This window comes from Cadophora gregata (assembly GCF_030347475.1).
Source record: "Cadophora gregata isolate MNR1 chromosome Unknown scaffold_7, whole genome shotgun sequence".
Taxonomy (NCBI): domain Eukaryota; kingdom Fungi; phylum Ascomycota; class Leotiomycetes; order Helotiales; family Ploettnerulaceae; genus Cadophora; species Cadophora gregata.
Genome location: NW_026695930.1, coordinates 634,475 through 647,951, shown reverse-complemented (window position 1 = coordinate 647,951; position 13,477 = coordinate 634,475). Strand labels below are relative to the sequence as shown.

The following is a 13,477-nucleotide window of genomic DNA, read 5'->3' as shown; positions in this document are numbered from 1 at the left end:
CGTTCCATATCCTCCGCCACTATATCTTTACTCCTGGAAAGATTTAGCCGAAAATGAGCGTAAGATTATTATGAAGGAGCTGCAAGCGATCAACAGAGACCATGTCCACCAGGCCTTGGAAGCTAAACATGGAGCAATAATCACAAAGCCTGGTAAGGGTCGCAAGATCGAAGAACCTAAGGAGTGGCGTGCCTGGTCTAAGATGTATCCATGGGAAAGGGAGTTGGCATTTGATACGCTGAAGGCAAGTTCACATTTGTCTAGGTCACATTTAAGATCTAACCAGAGATCTAGAAGGCGAAGAGGGCATATGAAAGAGGAGAGGTTCAACGGCAATTTGAGAATAACCGTGGGGAAATCATCTCACTCATCGACGACGAGCCCAAGGATGGCGCCCAGTCCAAGTCACAGAAGCGTGCAGTATCCATCATCGAAGACAATAGTTCCAATGATGACATGCTAAAGCCAAAAGTCAACAGAGAGGGCAACGGCGAGCCGAAAGTAAAGGATGAACCGATCGACATTAACGGTCCGCCAGCCAAGAAAGTCAAAAAAGTGCAGAACTCTGCTCCAGCTGACAACTGTTCTGATGATGAGGGACTGAGGAAGAAGAGAGAAAGGATGAAAAAGTTGGCTGAAGAAATTGATGCTGAGGAGCGCCTGGGGAGAATGAAGCGCGAGCATCGGGCTCTGGAAGCAGAGATTGAGGCTGAGGAGAAACCGAAGAAGAACAGCAGGCAGTAGAGGCGAACAAATCACCAACACCACAGAACGTACAGAGAGATATCCGAAGGGCGGGTCCACTATGGAAGCACTGTTGTTATAAGAGCTCGCAGAGGACTGGCATTACTTTCATCGGAGGGACGAGGGCTGGACTCGACACTAATTTGTTTCTCTTTCCCGAATTCGAGAAACATTCAGCATTACTTCCACATGAACACTGTGCCCAATTGAACTTCTGAAAAATCACGAATTAAACTAGAATAGCAGCTTTTTGTGAAGCAAGGCTCACTATCAAGCGCAAGTTGCGCAACTTGGAGCCAAGCAGGTCAAGATCGAGGGAGCTCTGGCATCGTAATTCCTGGAAACGTATAGTACAGTCCCGTCGGGTTTACTTTCAAATGATGGACTTCTAGCTCCAATTTAACAGTCGAGACTACAATTGTATGAACATAGAAGAAATAGATCTAGAAAGTATTATCACATGCTTCCCACATCACGAGATGTGAAACCCCACACCCTCGCCAAAATAACAACAAGGTGCGAATTTATCAAGCTTGCATTTAGCCGGGATCCAACGATCGCCGGCACTTTCTGCTCCTCATTCATCCCCGCCATCAGCCATCGAGCCAAACGATGAAAGGCATGGCGACTCGGGCGAGCACTGCCGAGCCGTGGCCCACTCTTGCTTTTACGTTCGTATATATCCAGAAGCCGGGGAATCATAATTGTCCGTATAATTCTGAGACATTCAACACTCCCAATCCCTTCCAACTTCCATTTTCATCATATCTAATTACCTTCTTCAGAATTAATCCGAGAGTCCAAAATGGCCCAATCCAAACAATTAGTCTTAGGCTACGATGGTGTCCATCCCTTTTCAGAAGTCAAGATCAGTGATCGAGCGTCTGTCCAGGAATTGTTGAAGACATTGCTGGATCCCTTAAAGACACATTTCTCTCCTCTCAAAGCGAGGATCAGAGTCCCGGGTGGGACAGCTGTGAGGTTTGATCAAACGGCTGCGGAAGTGGAAGGAATTTGGAGACCAGCGTGGGGATTGGCTGCGTTGCTGGCTGGTGGTGGGACGTATGATGGTACGGAGCTGTGGATTGAAGCTGTGAAGCAGGGTGAGTCCCCAGTCAATAACGTCAAATAATTGGATGTGGAGATTGGTCTTGACAAATTGTTGAACAGGAACGAATCCCGAGAGTCCTGAGTATTGGGGCGATCCAAGGGACAATGACCAAAGAATGGTTGAAATGTGTCCGATGGGATTTACGCTTGCTGTTGCTCCCGTATTTTGGGAGTCTTTGAATGAGAAGGAGAGGAGTAATGTGGAGAGGTGGTTAGGAAACAGCATCAATGAGAAGAAGTAAGTACCACGAAATCTTTAACGGATCCAGCTGACGGGCAAAAGTATGCCGAATACCAATTGTTTGTATCCCGACTCTCTCACTTGATCCGAGAGGTCTTTTCATCAAATCGAGGGTCACTGACTGAGCACATAGGGCTGTGGTTCCGAGTCTTTGCAAATCTTGGGTTGAAGAAAAACGGTGGGAAGTATTCACAGGAGAAAATCGAGCAAGATATTATCCATCTCAATTCATTCTTTAGAGGTGAAGGTTGGTCCAATGATGGACCCGTTGGAGTCTGGCAGCAGGATTACTACAGTGGAAGTTTTGCCATCCAGTTCCTGCAACTCCTGTACGCGAAACTCGCTGGAGAAGATGATCCCGCAAAGGCTGCCGAGTTCAAAAAGAGAGCCCAGGATTACGCGCTGGATTTCGTCCACTATTTTGATGAAGAGGGCAGAGCAACACCATTTGGTCGAAGTGTTGGGTATCGATTCGCTATGGCTGCGTTCTGGGGTGCATGTGCATACGCCGACATTGAGCTCCCAGCACCCTTGACCTGGGGAATTGTGAAGGGTCTCCTTTTGAGAAACCTTCGCTGGTGGCAAACACAGCCGGAAATCTGGAGTCCGACAGGAACTCTGACGGTTGGGTATTGTTTCCCCAACATGTATATGGCGGAGAACTACAACTCGCCTCAGAGCCCGATGTGGGCGTGTCTTGCATTCATATGCTTAGCTGTTCCTCGGGATCATCCATTCTGGACATCAGAAGAAGAGCCGTATCCGACACAGTTGATACCAAAAATCAAGGCTCTGAAGCACCCTGGACACATAACCAGCTATCTCGGTGGTCATCGCCTGATTCTATCGTCGGGCCAAGCCTGCAGCTACCCAATGAAAGGAACTCATGCAAAATACGGAGCGTTCGCTTACAGCAGCGCTTATGGATACTCTGTACCTACCGGATGCTACACTCTCGAGCAATTCGCACTCGCTTCTCAGCTCGGGGTGTCAGATGACGGTGGTGATATCTGGAAGACTCGTCGTGTCTGTGAAGAGGCAGTGATCGAGACGCATGAGGATCAACCGGTTTTGAAGTCCATCTGGAAACCATTCCCAGACGTCAAGATCAAGACATACCTCCTTCCACCTGTCGAATCAAGTCCCAACTGGCATCTACGGGTCCATAAAATCGAAGCTGGGCGTGAAGTAATGACTGCAGACGGGGCCTTTGCAATTTATAACGAGACGAAGCCAAACGGTCGATATCTTGATCTCTACAATTCAAAAACCTGTGAAGGAACCTTACCAAAGATCATCGGAAACTACGATCTTAACACTCCAGAAGGAAGCTCGCCAGGGGCGAGTGGTGCTTTTGCTGTGTCCAAAGGAGCTGTAGGCATTGTTGCCCTCGAAGCTGATACGCAAAGAATTGCTATGCATGTCAACGCTGATCCCAACTCGAATATTGTTGAGAGTAGAACTATCATCCCGACTCTCCAGCATACGATTAAGAAGGGCGAGACTGTTTGGTATGTGACGGCAATTTATGCCAAACCATCGGGAGAAAAGGTGCAGCCGTCAACATATCTTGATGGCTGGGACAACAGACCTGCTGTCCCCAAATGGCTTACAGCGGAGATCTCAGGGTAGAATGATCAATATTTCTGAATGGCGCTCTTGGTCGCTGTCAACAAACGAAGAAGTCTCTATTCGCACGCAGGGCTTTTGCGACCATGCTCTATTTGGTCTGGCAACATCACGGCGTCTCGATCCAAGAAACATTAGTGTATATAAAAAGTTTCTCGGGATTTGCTCCTTTTTACGGTTTATCAGTCAAGAATAGGTGCGGACAGTGTACGTCAAGCTCCAAGAAAATTGCCCGGGCGGAGCCTACACTACTGCTCGATCAAGCATCAGCCGCAAGTCGATAACTCCAACGACAGTCCAAGCAAAGTGAGAGGATAACCATGCCGGCTTAGTGATGTTGCATCGATTTATCCATATGCTTGATCGAGCTTTTGTGTTCCTGTCAAGATACCAGTCCTCAGGACGTCCTGTCAAGAGTAAGTTATCTGTGCCGCTTCCGGCGTCCCTCTGCCGTGGTTCGCACAATGCCAGTTGGATATCCATTGGAGTGTGCATGGGCCGGTAACCCTGAGCTGCAGTGGAACATGTGAGCGCAGTGTCCTGATACCAAGTGGCTGTTGTTTGGTTGTCCAATGCAAGTGTAATTCGGCGTCAGAACTTCCAGGAATCGACGTCCCACCTTTCAACCAGTCTACACGCCGTTTCCAATCCCTTACCATTCATATCGTTCATATCAAGTGGCTGCTTTTAGTTGTGCCTGTCTGAGGAGAAGCTATGAGCTGGATAAACCGAGACTGACGACCCGTGTGCGGGGATCCAATCCCCTTGTACCAAACTTTAGGATTGGATCTGTTGGAGATGGCCAAGTGGTTGGATATTTTCTCGGTTACCGGTTTTGAAACGTTTTATCCATTTTATCCAATCGACCATTGTGCGGGTAATAGCTCATGGGACAAACTTTACCCTTCTTGGCCAAAATAGAGTTACACTGGCTAGGGTAATGTGCATGCAGGTGCGTGATGCCACTGCTATTCGCACCTTCTCTCCTTTAGTCCAGGATCTCGAATAGTATATGAACAATGAGTTCCGCCATGTCACAAGGTTTCTGTTCTCCCCAATCCAATCTTGCTGTCCTTCAGATTTCCTCGCCACAAGTTGGTTCACCCTAGAATCGCTTCACAGTTTTCCGTTGACACTAACGCACTTACTGAGACTGAGATCACGAAATCGAAAAAATGGGGTTGCTGCAAAGGGTCGTTAAAAATGAGGCGATGAGGACGTGAGTGTAGTCAAAGCTATGGAGCTGGATCAATGCTGAAGTCCTCTGACAGAGATCCTCCTGAGATCTACGGATGGCGCATCTTCGTTCTGGGTACGTTCTCTGCCCTTCCTGATCGTCTTGCAAAGAGCAAGAAGCTATTTCAAGTCTTCCATTTTATCATCTTTGAAACATCCTTAGCTAACTTTTTCTCAGCATGTTCAGGTAAGACTGAAAACCAACATAACCCGGCAGTTGTACATGAGCTTTGGGGTGGCCCCACAGCAGTCGAAGTGGGGTCGTGTCCTCGAACATGGGTTGTCCGTGGGTCGGGCTGATAATTTACAGCTTGCTTTGGTGGAATGCTTTTTGGCTGGGATATTGGATCCATTGGTGGCATTATTGTGATGGAAGCATTCAAAAAGTACGCTTGCATAGCACTTGAAAAGAGCTTATTATCTAACCTACCTATCACAGAGAGTACAAAATCACTCCAAAGGTTGCCGCAACCTTGAATAGCAACAGTAAGTACTCTAACGAATTCCGTTCGGACTCGTCTAATACCTGTACAGTCGTCAGCACTCTTCAGGGAGGATGTTTCTTCGGATCCTTGATTGCCTACTACATTGCAGATAGATGGGGAAGAAGACCATCTCTCCTTTTAGCAGCTGCGGTGACTTGTGCTGGTGTCACTCTTCAGTGTGCTACTAAAGGTTATCTGTGGGTTGAATGCATTTGTGACACTCAATATTAGCTACTAATCGGATATTACTAGTGATGGGCTCTACGTTGGACGACTTATTGCCGGCTTCGGTGTTGGTGCTGCTAGCATGCTTACACCCCTTTACGTTAGCGAGAACGCACCTCGTGCTATCCGGGGTGGTTTGACTGGCCTCTATCAATTGTTTATCGCTACTGGTGTTATGCTCAGTTTTTGGGTGAACTATGTAAGCAGTTCCATTTGCCTCGTTTCGAACTAAAATCCTGATACCCCTCAAAGGGAAGCTACAAAAACTTCAAACCTCAGAAAACAAACAACGCTACCTGGCTCCTCCCACTGGCACTTCAAGCCATTCCAGCGATATTCCTGTTTCTCGGTGTGTTTTTCTGCAATGAGTCTCCAAGATGGCTTGCTAGAAACGATAATTGGGAGCAAGCAACTGCTGTCATCTCTCGGATCACAAAGTCTGTACTCTTCGCTTTATTTTGAAATTATTTGCTGATCATCATGAAGCCTTCCTCGAGACCACCCCTACGTCCAGATGGAATTAGAAGAGATGAGAGAACAGCTTGAAAATGAGGCAAGAAATCCTAATTTAACGTTCTACTTGTCAGGGATGCAGCCAACTGACCTCTGCAGCGACGTCTGATCGGCGGTGCTTCCTTCTGGGATTTGCAACGAGAAATGTGGACAATCAAGGGAAATCGCAAGCGAGCTTTGATATCCATCGGGCTTATGGTCTGCCAACAAATGACTGGAACGTACGAATCCATCTATCTTCCTCGATTCTCGGGCCTGGACACTAACAGGACTCTAGTAACGCCATCAATTACTACGCACCGCTCATATTCAAGAACTTAGGAATCACCGTGCGTATTTACCAAACACTCCCCGCCTCCTCAAACTAATATTCTTGTAGGGAACCGATACCGGTCTCTTCGCCACCGGTATCTACGGCGTCACTAAGATGGTAACCTGCGCCGCCTTTCTCCTCTTCGCAGCCGACTCCCTAGGACGCCGCCGCTCCCTCCTCTGGACCTCAATCGCCCAAGGCTGCGCCATGTTCGTAATCGGCTTCTACGTTCGATTCAAGCCCCCCGTTCCAGGCGAACCCATTCCCGGCGTCGGCTACTTCGCACTCGCCTGCATTTTCCTCTTCGCAGCCTTCTTCCAGTTCGGTTGGGGTCCTTGCTGCTGGATTATTGTCTCTGAGATCCCTACCGCGAGATTGAGGGCCATGAATGTTGCGCTTGCGGCTGCGACGCAATGGCTTTTCAATTTCGTCGTCGCCCAGGCGGTGCCGCATATGATGGAGGATGTTGGGGCGCATGGGTATGGGACTTATTTCATTTTTGGGAGCTTTTGCTTTAGTATGTTCTTCTATGTGTGGTTCTTGATTCCCGAGACGAAGGGGTTGAGTCTGGAGAGGATGGATGACATGTAAGTTTCTCCCCGATGCTTGAGAGCTGTCAAATGATGTATGCTGATATGGACACAGCTTCGGTGTTACTGAATTAGCTAAAGCTATTGGTGATGAGGAACGTGCTCATTCTCCTGTCGAGAAGAATTCTCACACTGAAGTCATTGAGAGCACAGGGAGCCCCAGATTCCAAGAGCAGGCAAGAGACAGAGAAGTGCAGGTTTAAAGTACGTTATTTTGAAGCGATCATAGGATAAGTGCATACAATTCGACGATGAAGTAACTAGAAATCAGATTAACGTTTCTCCTAAACCATGTACATTTTTTGCTGAATTTCGTGGGTGACATACTCAAGATATTATGTTGCGTGTGAGTATGCTCGGAATCATGGTAGTATGCTGTGAATTCACGATGCAAATTATATATGTAGACGAGGATTTGTTGTCGGAAGCATCCCGTAAAAGGAAGGCACATTCAATGGAAGCTGACAGACTAACTTCGGGGACTGATTTTAGATGTACGAATATTTAATCACAGCTTGCCTTCTGCCCTCAACTCCTGCACTTCTCCAACAATACCAAAAACCTCACTTGCATCCAGAAAGACATCAAAGTGTTCGATCAGTGCCTCGCCAGATTTGAAGTCAGCACCAGACACAAGGTGGACGACACCCATGGCTTTGATCTTGATGGTTCGCCTGTAGGGATCATCCTTCACCCCGTAGCTTATGGTACATGTCTGGTAGATCTTGTTTCCTATTGTGTCTGACGAGCGTAAGTACATGTCAGCGAACCTCGTCCGTATGCGACATAAGCGAGGGATGAATTGGCGGAAGTCGTACCTAGATTGACGATTTCATGCTTCATCCTGGCCAGGAGAGGGAAGGTGGTGTCGAAGAACTACCGCTTAATTTCAATTAGATGTACTCTCGTACCGTAAGAAGCGTGAGAGAGATTGGGGAATGTTGAGTACCTCCGTGATAGCATCAAGTCCAACAAGCAGCTCATTGTTGGCAAATTTCAATGTTCCGTTCTTGATGTAGAACTTGCCCAGATCCGTCGTAGTCAATGAATCTGAAGCTCTGTGGAACTGAGAACTTATTAGTATCTGCCTGAGATGGCTGGAAAAGTAAAGAGCGGAATTTAGAAAGCGACCCACTGCTTTCATCCATTCCGTGATGGCCTCCTTGGATGCGTTTTGTAAGGACATGACTGAACAGTATTGCAGGTTCATGTGTATAATGGAAAGATGCAGAGAAATTTCTGAGATGTTTAAAGTGAAGGAGTCAAACTGAAGGAGTCAAACCCAAAGAAAACAACATGGTCACATGATCGGATACTTTCCGGAGACAATTGTGATCGTGCTTTGAAATCACCGAAGAGCATGATTTAAGATGGTTAGTAGGATGTCTAAGATCCAGGAGGATCTGCCGTTCGGCCTTATAGAAATGCAGGAAGCGGCCACGCTCTTCACCACGTTTGTGTTGCTTCTTGCGGGCGAGGTGGATTTATCCCAAAGGTTGCACAATAATCGGTTTTCAAAACAATTGATCTTTTAGACATGTTCGCTTCCATAACAAGAGCAAGCAATGGGAAGGCAACAACTGCAAGCCGTAGGCGTGATGCAGAGAGTTTTGAAGGTAATGATCTGGGTCGAGGAACGAACTGGAAGGTCAGATATTAGTAGAGCTCATCTGCCGAAGCGAGCCTTGAATTCACCAAGCAACTGCATCCTCCTCACACCACAACCTTCGATGTTGTGCTACTGACGCCCCATGGAAATTACCAACTGGTAAACATGCTAGAGAATTGACTGTTGCATTGACATACGCCAATATCTTTGGGGACATTCAGGTTTGGGTGGCATTCTTCTGTCGCTTGATCGCAGTAAGCGCAGCTGCACGGCCGCTGATACATTACCGAGGACACCTACAATCCTCGCTTATCCATCACCAGCTTGAAGACATTCCAAAAACCCACCAAGTAAGGCGGGCTAATCAATGTTCTATGACTACCCTTCACTTCATAGTATCCGACTTCACCCTCAACAAACTCATCCCACATTCCGATGAAGTCTCGTCTCCTATAACATAGTCAGTTTGATTGTCCTCAAGACTACAGATGCCGTTCAAAATGCCGAACTTACCCCTCCTCTATAGTCTTAGCCTTAACTAAGCCAATCAATGGTCCAGTATAAAACACATCCATCTGCTTCACTATGCCATCCGGATCATAGTCATGAGCAATAACCTTTAGTTGCCAAGCCAACTGGGCCCAGTTATTCAGCTTCTCTCTTGTCATGCACAGCTCATCCAAACGACCAGGTGAGGCTAAGTCAAAAATATGATCCAATACCTGTTCCTGAGTGAGCTTTCTCATGGCTGAAAGATTCTCATACGCGTAGCCCTCGCCTATTAGTCCCAAGAAGAACGCAACAGTCATAGCACACTCATACCAATCATATGTGCGAGCTCTCTCCTTGAAGCGCGGAGGCTGGTCTAGTGTTCCGAGGAAACTAACCTCGGAGCCGCCGAACTCAAGGATCTTTGCAATCTCGAAGGTGAGGATAGAGCCGAATGAGTAGCCGAAGAGTGCATAGGGACCTTGAGGTTGCACACGCTTGATGCCAGACAAGTAGCTATGAATCATCTCTGTCATGGAGGTGTAGAAACCGCCGTCTAAGGCGTCGAAACCGCGGGCACGGAGAGCGTACACGGGGCGATCAGTGATGTAGCGTGCCAGGTTCATGAAGATCAGAATCTCGCCCATGCCAGGGTGGACGAACCAGATTGGGGTCTTGCTACTTCCGGGATTGGCATTCAAGAGCACGACAGGGTCGTAAACTGCTGCGTCTCCTAGCTGAGATCGTCGCTCCCGAATCTTGGGGATGAGATCTGTGATGGAGGATGCGAGGTCTCGGAGGGTGGGATGGGAGAAGAAGCGTGTGATGGGTATTGCTGGTATATCTAGACGCTTCTGCAGACGCATCTTCAAAGTCAAGAGATCGATCGAACTGGCTCCCAGAGTCAGAAGGTTGTTGTTGACACCGACCTGAGCAGTGTTTGCTCCGAACAGCTCATTGCACAACTCGACAAGAGCAATCTCAATCTCTGTTGTTGGAGGCATGAAAAGCTGCTCATAGAACCTATCCATGCTCTCCTTGTCGATGTGGACAAACTCATCAAACTGCCCTTCTTCGAATGCCTTTCGGATCTTTGGACGGGACAGCTTGCCAAGCGTAGACTTCTGCAGGAGAAATGCTTCAAGAGGAATGATCTTGTAGGGGCGAGCCCCGCAGTAGGTCACAATGGCTTTTGAAATGGCTGTTGCGGTTTCTCCTCTAGCTAAGAGGTCCGTTGCGTCGTACGTTGGTAAGTACACGACCATGATGACTTCTGTATGAGAGCCTACAGGACGATAACCGAAGACGACTGTGTATGTTGGAGTCACACCAGGAATATTCGCCTCTTGGATGGCTGACTCGATACCTTGCGGCTGGAGATTCAAGCTGTGCTTCGTCAGCTATCATCTTCGTCCATACAATGGGATTTTCCCGAGCTTACCCGTTGACAATGACTAAATCTTTTTCTCTTGCAGTCAAGCACAACCGTCCATTGGTGTCAAGAGTTCCTTTGTCACCAGTTCTAAACCATCCATCCGTGGTATATGACTCCTGAGTTTCCTCCTGGTTGTTGAAGTATCCTGGGAAAAGAACAGATCCACACACTTGTAGCTCTCCGATCTCGCCTTGGTGAGCTTTCGAGCCATCCATTCGCACGATCCGCATGAACATCCCAGCTATGGGTTGACCGAGATTAGCAAACTCGGATGATTGCTTTACGTCATAGGCAGGGCAGTCAAGGACATTATATATCGATCCAGCGCATGTTTCCGTCATACCAGTTCCTGGACGGATAAAGCTCTGCGGTGCATTATAATGCCGAAGTAATTTTGTGAGATCAGCACATGTCTGGACCACATTAGCTTCACCGCCCGAGATCAATGCACGGAGACATGACAAGTCCAAATTGTTGATTGGCCGGTGATGTTCTTGACTTGTAGACAATATGGTGCAGTTTTTTCGGCTAGATACAAGGGTCAAATTTTTGAGCGTTGTTGTCAGAGGAAGCTCATTGGTTGCGGCGGACATCAGACCAGGCCGTTTGGGGGAGGCAGTTCGGTTCGGCTTGAGCAGTTCATTAACTAATGTTCCGAGGAAGAAGTTCGGCGCAAAGGTATAGGAGACTCGATGTTGATGAATCTTATCCAGAAAGCGCAAGGGATCGTGCAGGATCTCTGCTCCAGGCAGGTGCACTTGGTTAGCGGCCAGGGAAAGAGCATGCAGATGAATCTCAACAAGGTTAGCGACGTGATCGAGCCCAATCCAATTCAAGAAAGTGTCCGAATTTGAGGTACCATGGAGCTTGCTTTTGCCTTCAACAGAGGCCAGAATCTGGTCATGGCTCAGCTGAACAGCTTTGGCGTTGCCACTACTACCGGATGTCAACATAAGGACCGCAGTATCGGTTCCTTTAACGCTGGAGGTTGGACAAGGCGGCGCGGTTCCAGCGTGAGCAAGAAGTGTGTCTCGGCACGTATCAATCTTCTTGAACGTCCAGACTTGTTGCTTGTCCACACCCTCGAAGTCACTGATAAGCTTGTAACTGGTGAGTACTGTTGGGCTCCTAAGGAGCTCCTGCAGCATCTTGATGTGCTTTGTCCGCTGCTTGTCATCTTTACTGAAAGGGCTTGAACTAAAATAATAGGGGTCAGCTCTGGTAAATGGGAAACGCTGGCCCGGACCAACAAACGTCGCTTTCTCTGGCTCAAAGAAGATGCGTCGAGGGGCGACAAAGTTCTCGTGTAGTACTTACAGACATGGTATACCTCCAGCAGCAACAATTGTCCAGAACCAGTGAATGCCTTCCAAGTGTGAGTCTACATGAAGCAAAACGATTTGGCTGGAATTCAACTGCAAAAGACCCTGAATTACAATAGACTCTTGCAGTGTGTTCTGCTGAAGCTCATAGTATGTAATCTTGGTGCTGTTGCCAGAGTTTTCATATGCCCCGAGCGCGGTCGTGTATCTATCTCTACCTTCAGGGCTGTAGACGATTATTCCCTGTGAAGAGACGTCCTTTGCAGCACGAGCAAGTAGCTGCAGAAGTGTTTGTGGTGCCGACATTGTTTTTGCTGTAGAGCTTTACGCCCTGAGTGAGGCAGCAGCTTGGGGGAGAGAGTTCCTGATCGAATGTTGGACCGAATGCTGCTAAGGGCATTGAATGACAGGCCTGGACGAGTTTCCAGCTCGTTAGACGCAAGATGTTCCAATTTCCCATTCGAGCCTGAAATGTGGGTTTTGTAGCTTTGTTTACTTCGGTATCGGCTGCCTGTATCTTGCTTGTCCACGATTTGAGGCACAAACGCCAAGAGAAAGTTGTAATCGCATAACACTATGATGAAGTGAATCTGTGTCAAAGGCGAAGAGGCATCCATAGTGTATGTGCGTCCTTCTATAGCGCCGCAAATCCGGACAGCCGCAATAACGCAATTCTGAAGCAAAGCATCGCAGATAAATGTAAGAAGAACCTACGCGAAATATAAAACCACCCAGCCTCCAGGACCAAGCCATGGCTGCGATGCCCTCAGACTCTTAAATGAAGTATTGAGTCTGATTTTTGAAGACCAATCAACGAACTTAATGATCGCAAATATGTCGTTACCGGTGGGCCAAATAGAAGCAGAAGGAGAACAGCATTTCCTGGAAGAAACAAGTAGAATGACAATGATAACAGCCCCTTATGTAAAGAGGCAGCCTCAAGGCCTGAGGACACACGACCACAAAGATAATCAGGAAGCAATATATAATTCAAACAATACAAAGATTCAAAGGGCTTACGGTAATGGGTTGAGGAGAGGTGATTGCTTCAGATGCCCCACGAATGTACCAGACAGGGCGACAAAGTACTCAGTGACAGAGGGAATGGAACAGTTCGTGCAATCTGCAGATCATGAGACATGATTTCGTGCTCGGGGATCTTTCCATCGGCCTTGCTGGTGTACACGAATTCTGCCACTCTGCGTCTTTGCGAAATTCTGACTTCATCTGGAGGCTGATGCGTTGAAGCCGTGTAATATGTCTCTTGGAACCTTGAGACTATTTCACGGAAGCGCTCCATTTTAAGTGGTCGGTTAGATACAAAGGTTTTCGTTCCACAGTGATCCAGTTTCGGGAAGTTTGAATCTGTCTAAAGTCAGGTGGCCGTGTGGTTCGTTCTCAACCCTGAGAAAATAGGAGGCGTCGGGGAAACTTAGGCTTTCGGCCGCGGCGTTTCTTTCATCCGATTAGGTATTGAACATTCAAGGTAGAATGAACAACGGTGAACCGTTACTGGAGCAGAACCAACAGTATCGT

At 47.7% G+C, this 13,477-nt stretch overlaps 6 protein-coding genes across 6 annotated transcripts; 4 read left to right on the top strand and 2 right to left on the bottom strand.

The window, feature by feature from the left end:
* Window positions 1–70: 70 nt before the first annotated feature.
* ONS95_012981 (uncharacterized protein) lies at window positions 71–744 on the top strand (the record flags this gene model as incomplete). Its single annotated transcript, XM_058506606.1, has 2 exons — window positions 71–244; window positions 295–744. 2 exons carry the CDS (start codon window positions 71–73, stop codon window positions 742–744), a joined length of 624 nt encoding a protein of 207 aa, XP_058357336.1.
* An 805-nt stretch (window positions 745–1,549) lies between these two features.
* On the top strand, window positions 1,550–3,727 carry ONS95_012980 (uncharacterized protein; the record flags this gene model as incomplete). Its single annotated transcript, XM_058506605.1, has 4 exons — window positions 1,550–1,847; window positions 1,915–2,092; window positions 2,138–2,154; window positions 2,229–3,727. The coding sequence occupies 4 exons, from the start codon at window positions 1,550–1,552 to the stop codon at window positions 3,725–3,727; spliced, it is 1,992 nt and encodes a 663-aa protein (XP_058357335.1).
* Window positions 3,728–4,935: 1,208 nt separating this feature from the next.
* Window positions 4,936–5,260, top strand: ONS95_012979 (uncharacterized protein; the record flags this gene model as incomplete). The annotated part of the gene is made up of 3 exons (XM_058506604.1): window positions 4,936–4,943; window positions 4,996–5,036; window positions 5,139–5,260. The coding sequence occupies 3 exons, from the start codon at window positions 4,936–4,938 to the stop codon at window positions 5,258–5,260; spliced, it is 171 nt and encodes a 56-aa protein (XP_058357334.1).
* Window positions 5,261–5,284: 24 nt separating this feature from the next.
* On the top strand, window positions 5,285–7,289 carry ONS95_012978 (uncharacterized protein; the record flags this gene model as incomplete). Its single annotated transcript, XM_058506603.1, has 10 exons — window positions 5,285–5,346; window positions 5,400–5,446; window positions 5,495–5,642; window positions 5,698–5,869; window positions 5,923–6,107; window positions 6,157–6,223; window positions 6,283–6,404; window positions 6,461–6,512; window positions 6,563–7,083; window positions 7,142–7,289. 10 exons carry the CDS (start codon window positions 5,285–5,287, stop codon window positions 7,287–7,289), a joined length of 1,524 nt encoding a protein of 507 aa, XP_058357333.1.
* A 112-nt stretch (window positions 7,290–7,401) lies between these two features.
* ONS95_012977 (uncharacterized protein) lies at window positions 7,402–8,325 on the bottom strand. Its single transcript, XM_058506602.1, has 4 exons — window positions 8,225–8,325; window positions 8,036–8,152; window positions 7,905–7,962; window positions 7,402–7,827 (listed from the first exon to the last, which is right to left on the bottom strand). Exons 1-4 carry the CDS (start codon window positions 8,294–8,296, stop codon window positions 7,595–7,597), a joined length of 480 nt encoding a protein of 159 aa, XP_058357332.1. The 5' UTR covers window positions 8,297–8,325; the 3' UTR covers window positions 7,402–7,594.
* Window positions 8,326–8,922: 597 nt separating this feature from the next.
* Window positions 8,923–13,305, bottom strand: ONS95_012976 (uncharacterized protein). Its single transcript, XM_058506601.1, has 4 exons — window positions 11,937–13,305; window positions 10,626–11,816; window positions 9,209–10,570; window positions 8,923–9,145 (listed from the first exon to the last, which is right to left on the bottom strand). The coding sequence occupies exons 1-4, from the start codon at window positions 12,245–12,247 to the stop codon at window positions 8,992–8,994; spliced, it is 3,018 nt and encodes a 1,005-aa protein (XP_058357331.1). The 5' UTR covers window positions 12,248–13,305; the 3' UTR covers window positions 8,923–8,991.
* Window positions 13,306–13,477: the final 172 nt, after the last annotated feature.

Excerpts from the sequence above, each read along its gene's own strand:
- ONS95_012977 (XM_058506602.1), bottom strand. The coding sequence starts at position 8,296 with ATGAACCTGCAATACTGTTCAGTCATGTCCTTACAAAACGCATCCAAG. Across the intron at positions 8,153-8,224 it reads CCATCACGGAATGGATGAAA|TTCCACAGAGCTTCAGATTC; the intron begins GCAGTGGGTCGC and ends ATAAGTTCTCAG. Across the intron at positions 7,828-7,904 it reads GCATGAAATCGTCAATCTAG|ACACAATAGGAAACAAGATC; the intron begins GTACGACTTCCG and ends TACGCTCGTCAG.
- ONS95_012976 (XM_058506601.1), bottom strand. The coding sequence starts at position 12,247 with ATGTCGGCACCACAAACACTTCTGCAGCTACTTGCTCGTGCTGCAAAG. Across the intron at positions 11,817-11,936 it reads GCTGGAGGTATACCATGTCT|TTCAAGCCCTTTCAGTAAAG; the intron begins GTAAGTACTACA and ends CTATTATTTTAG. Across the intron at positions 9,146-9,208 it reads GCTAAGACTATAGAGGAGGG|GAGACGAGACTTCATCGGAA; the intron begins GTAAGTTCGGCA and ends ACTATGTTATAG.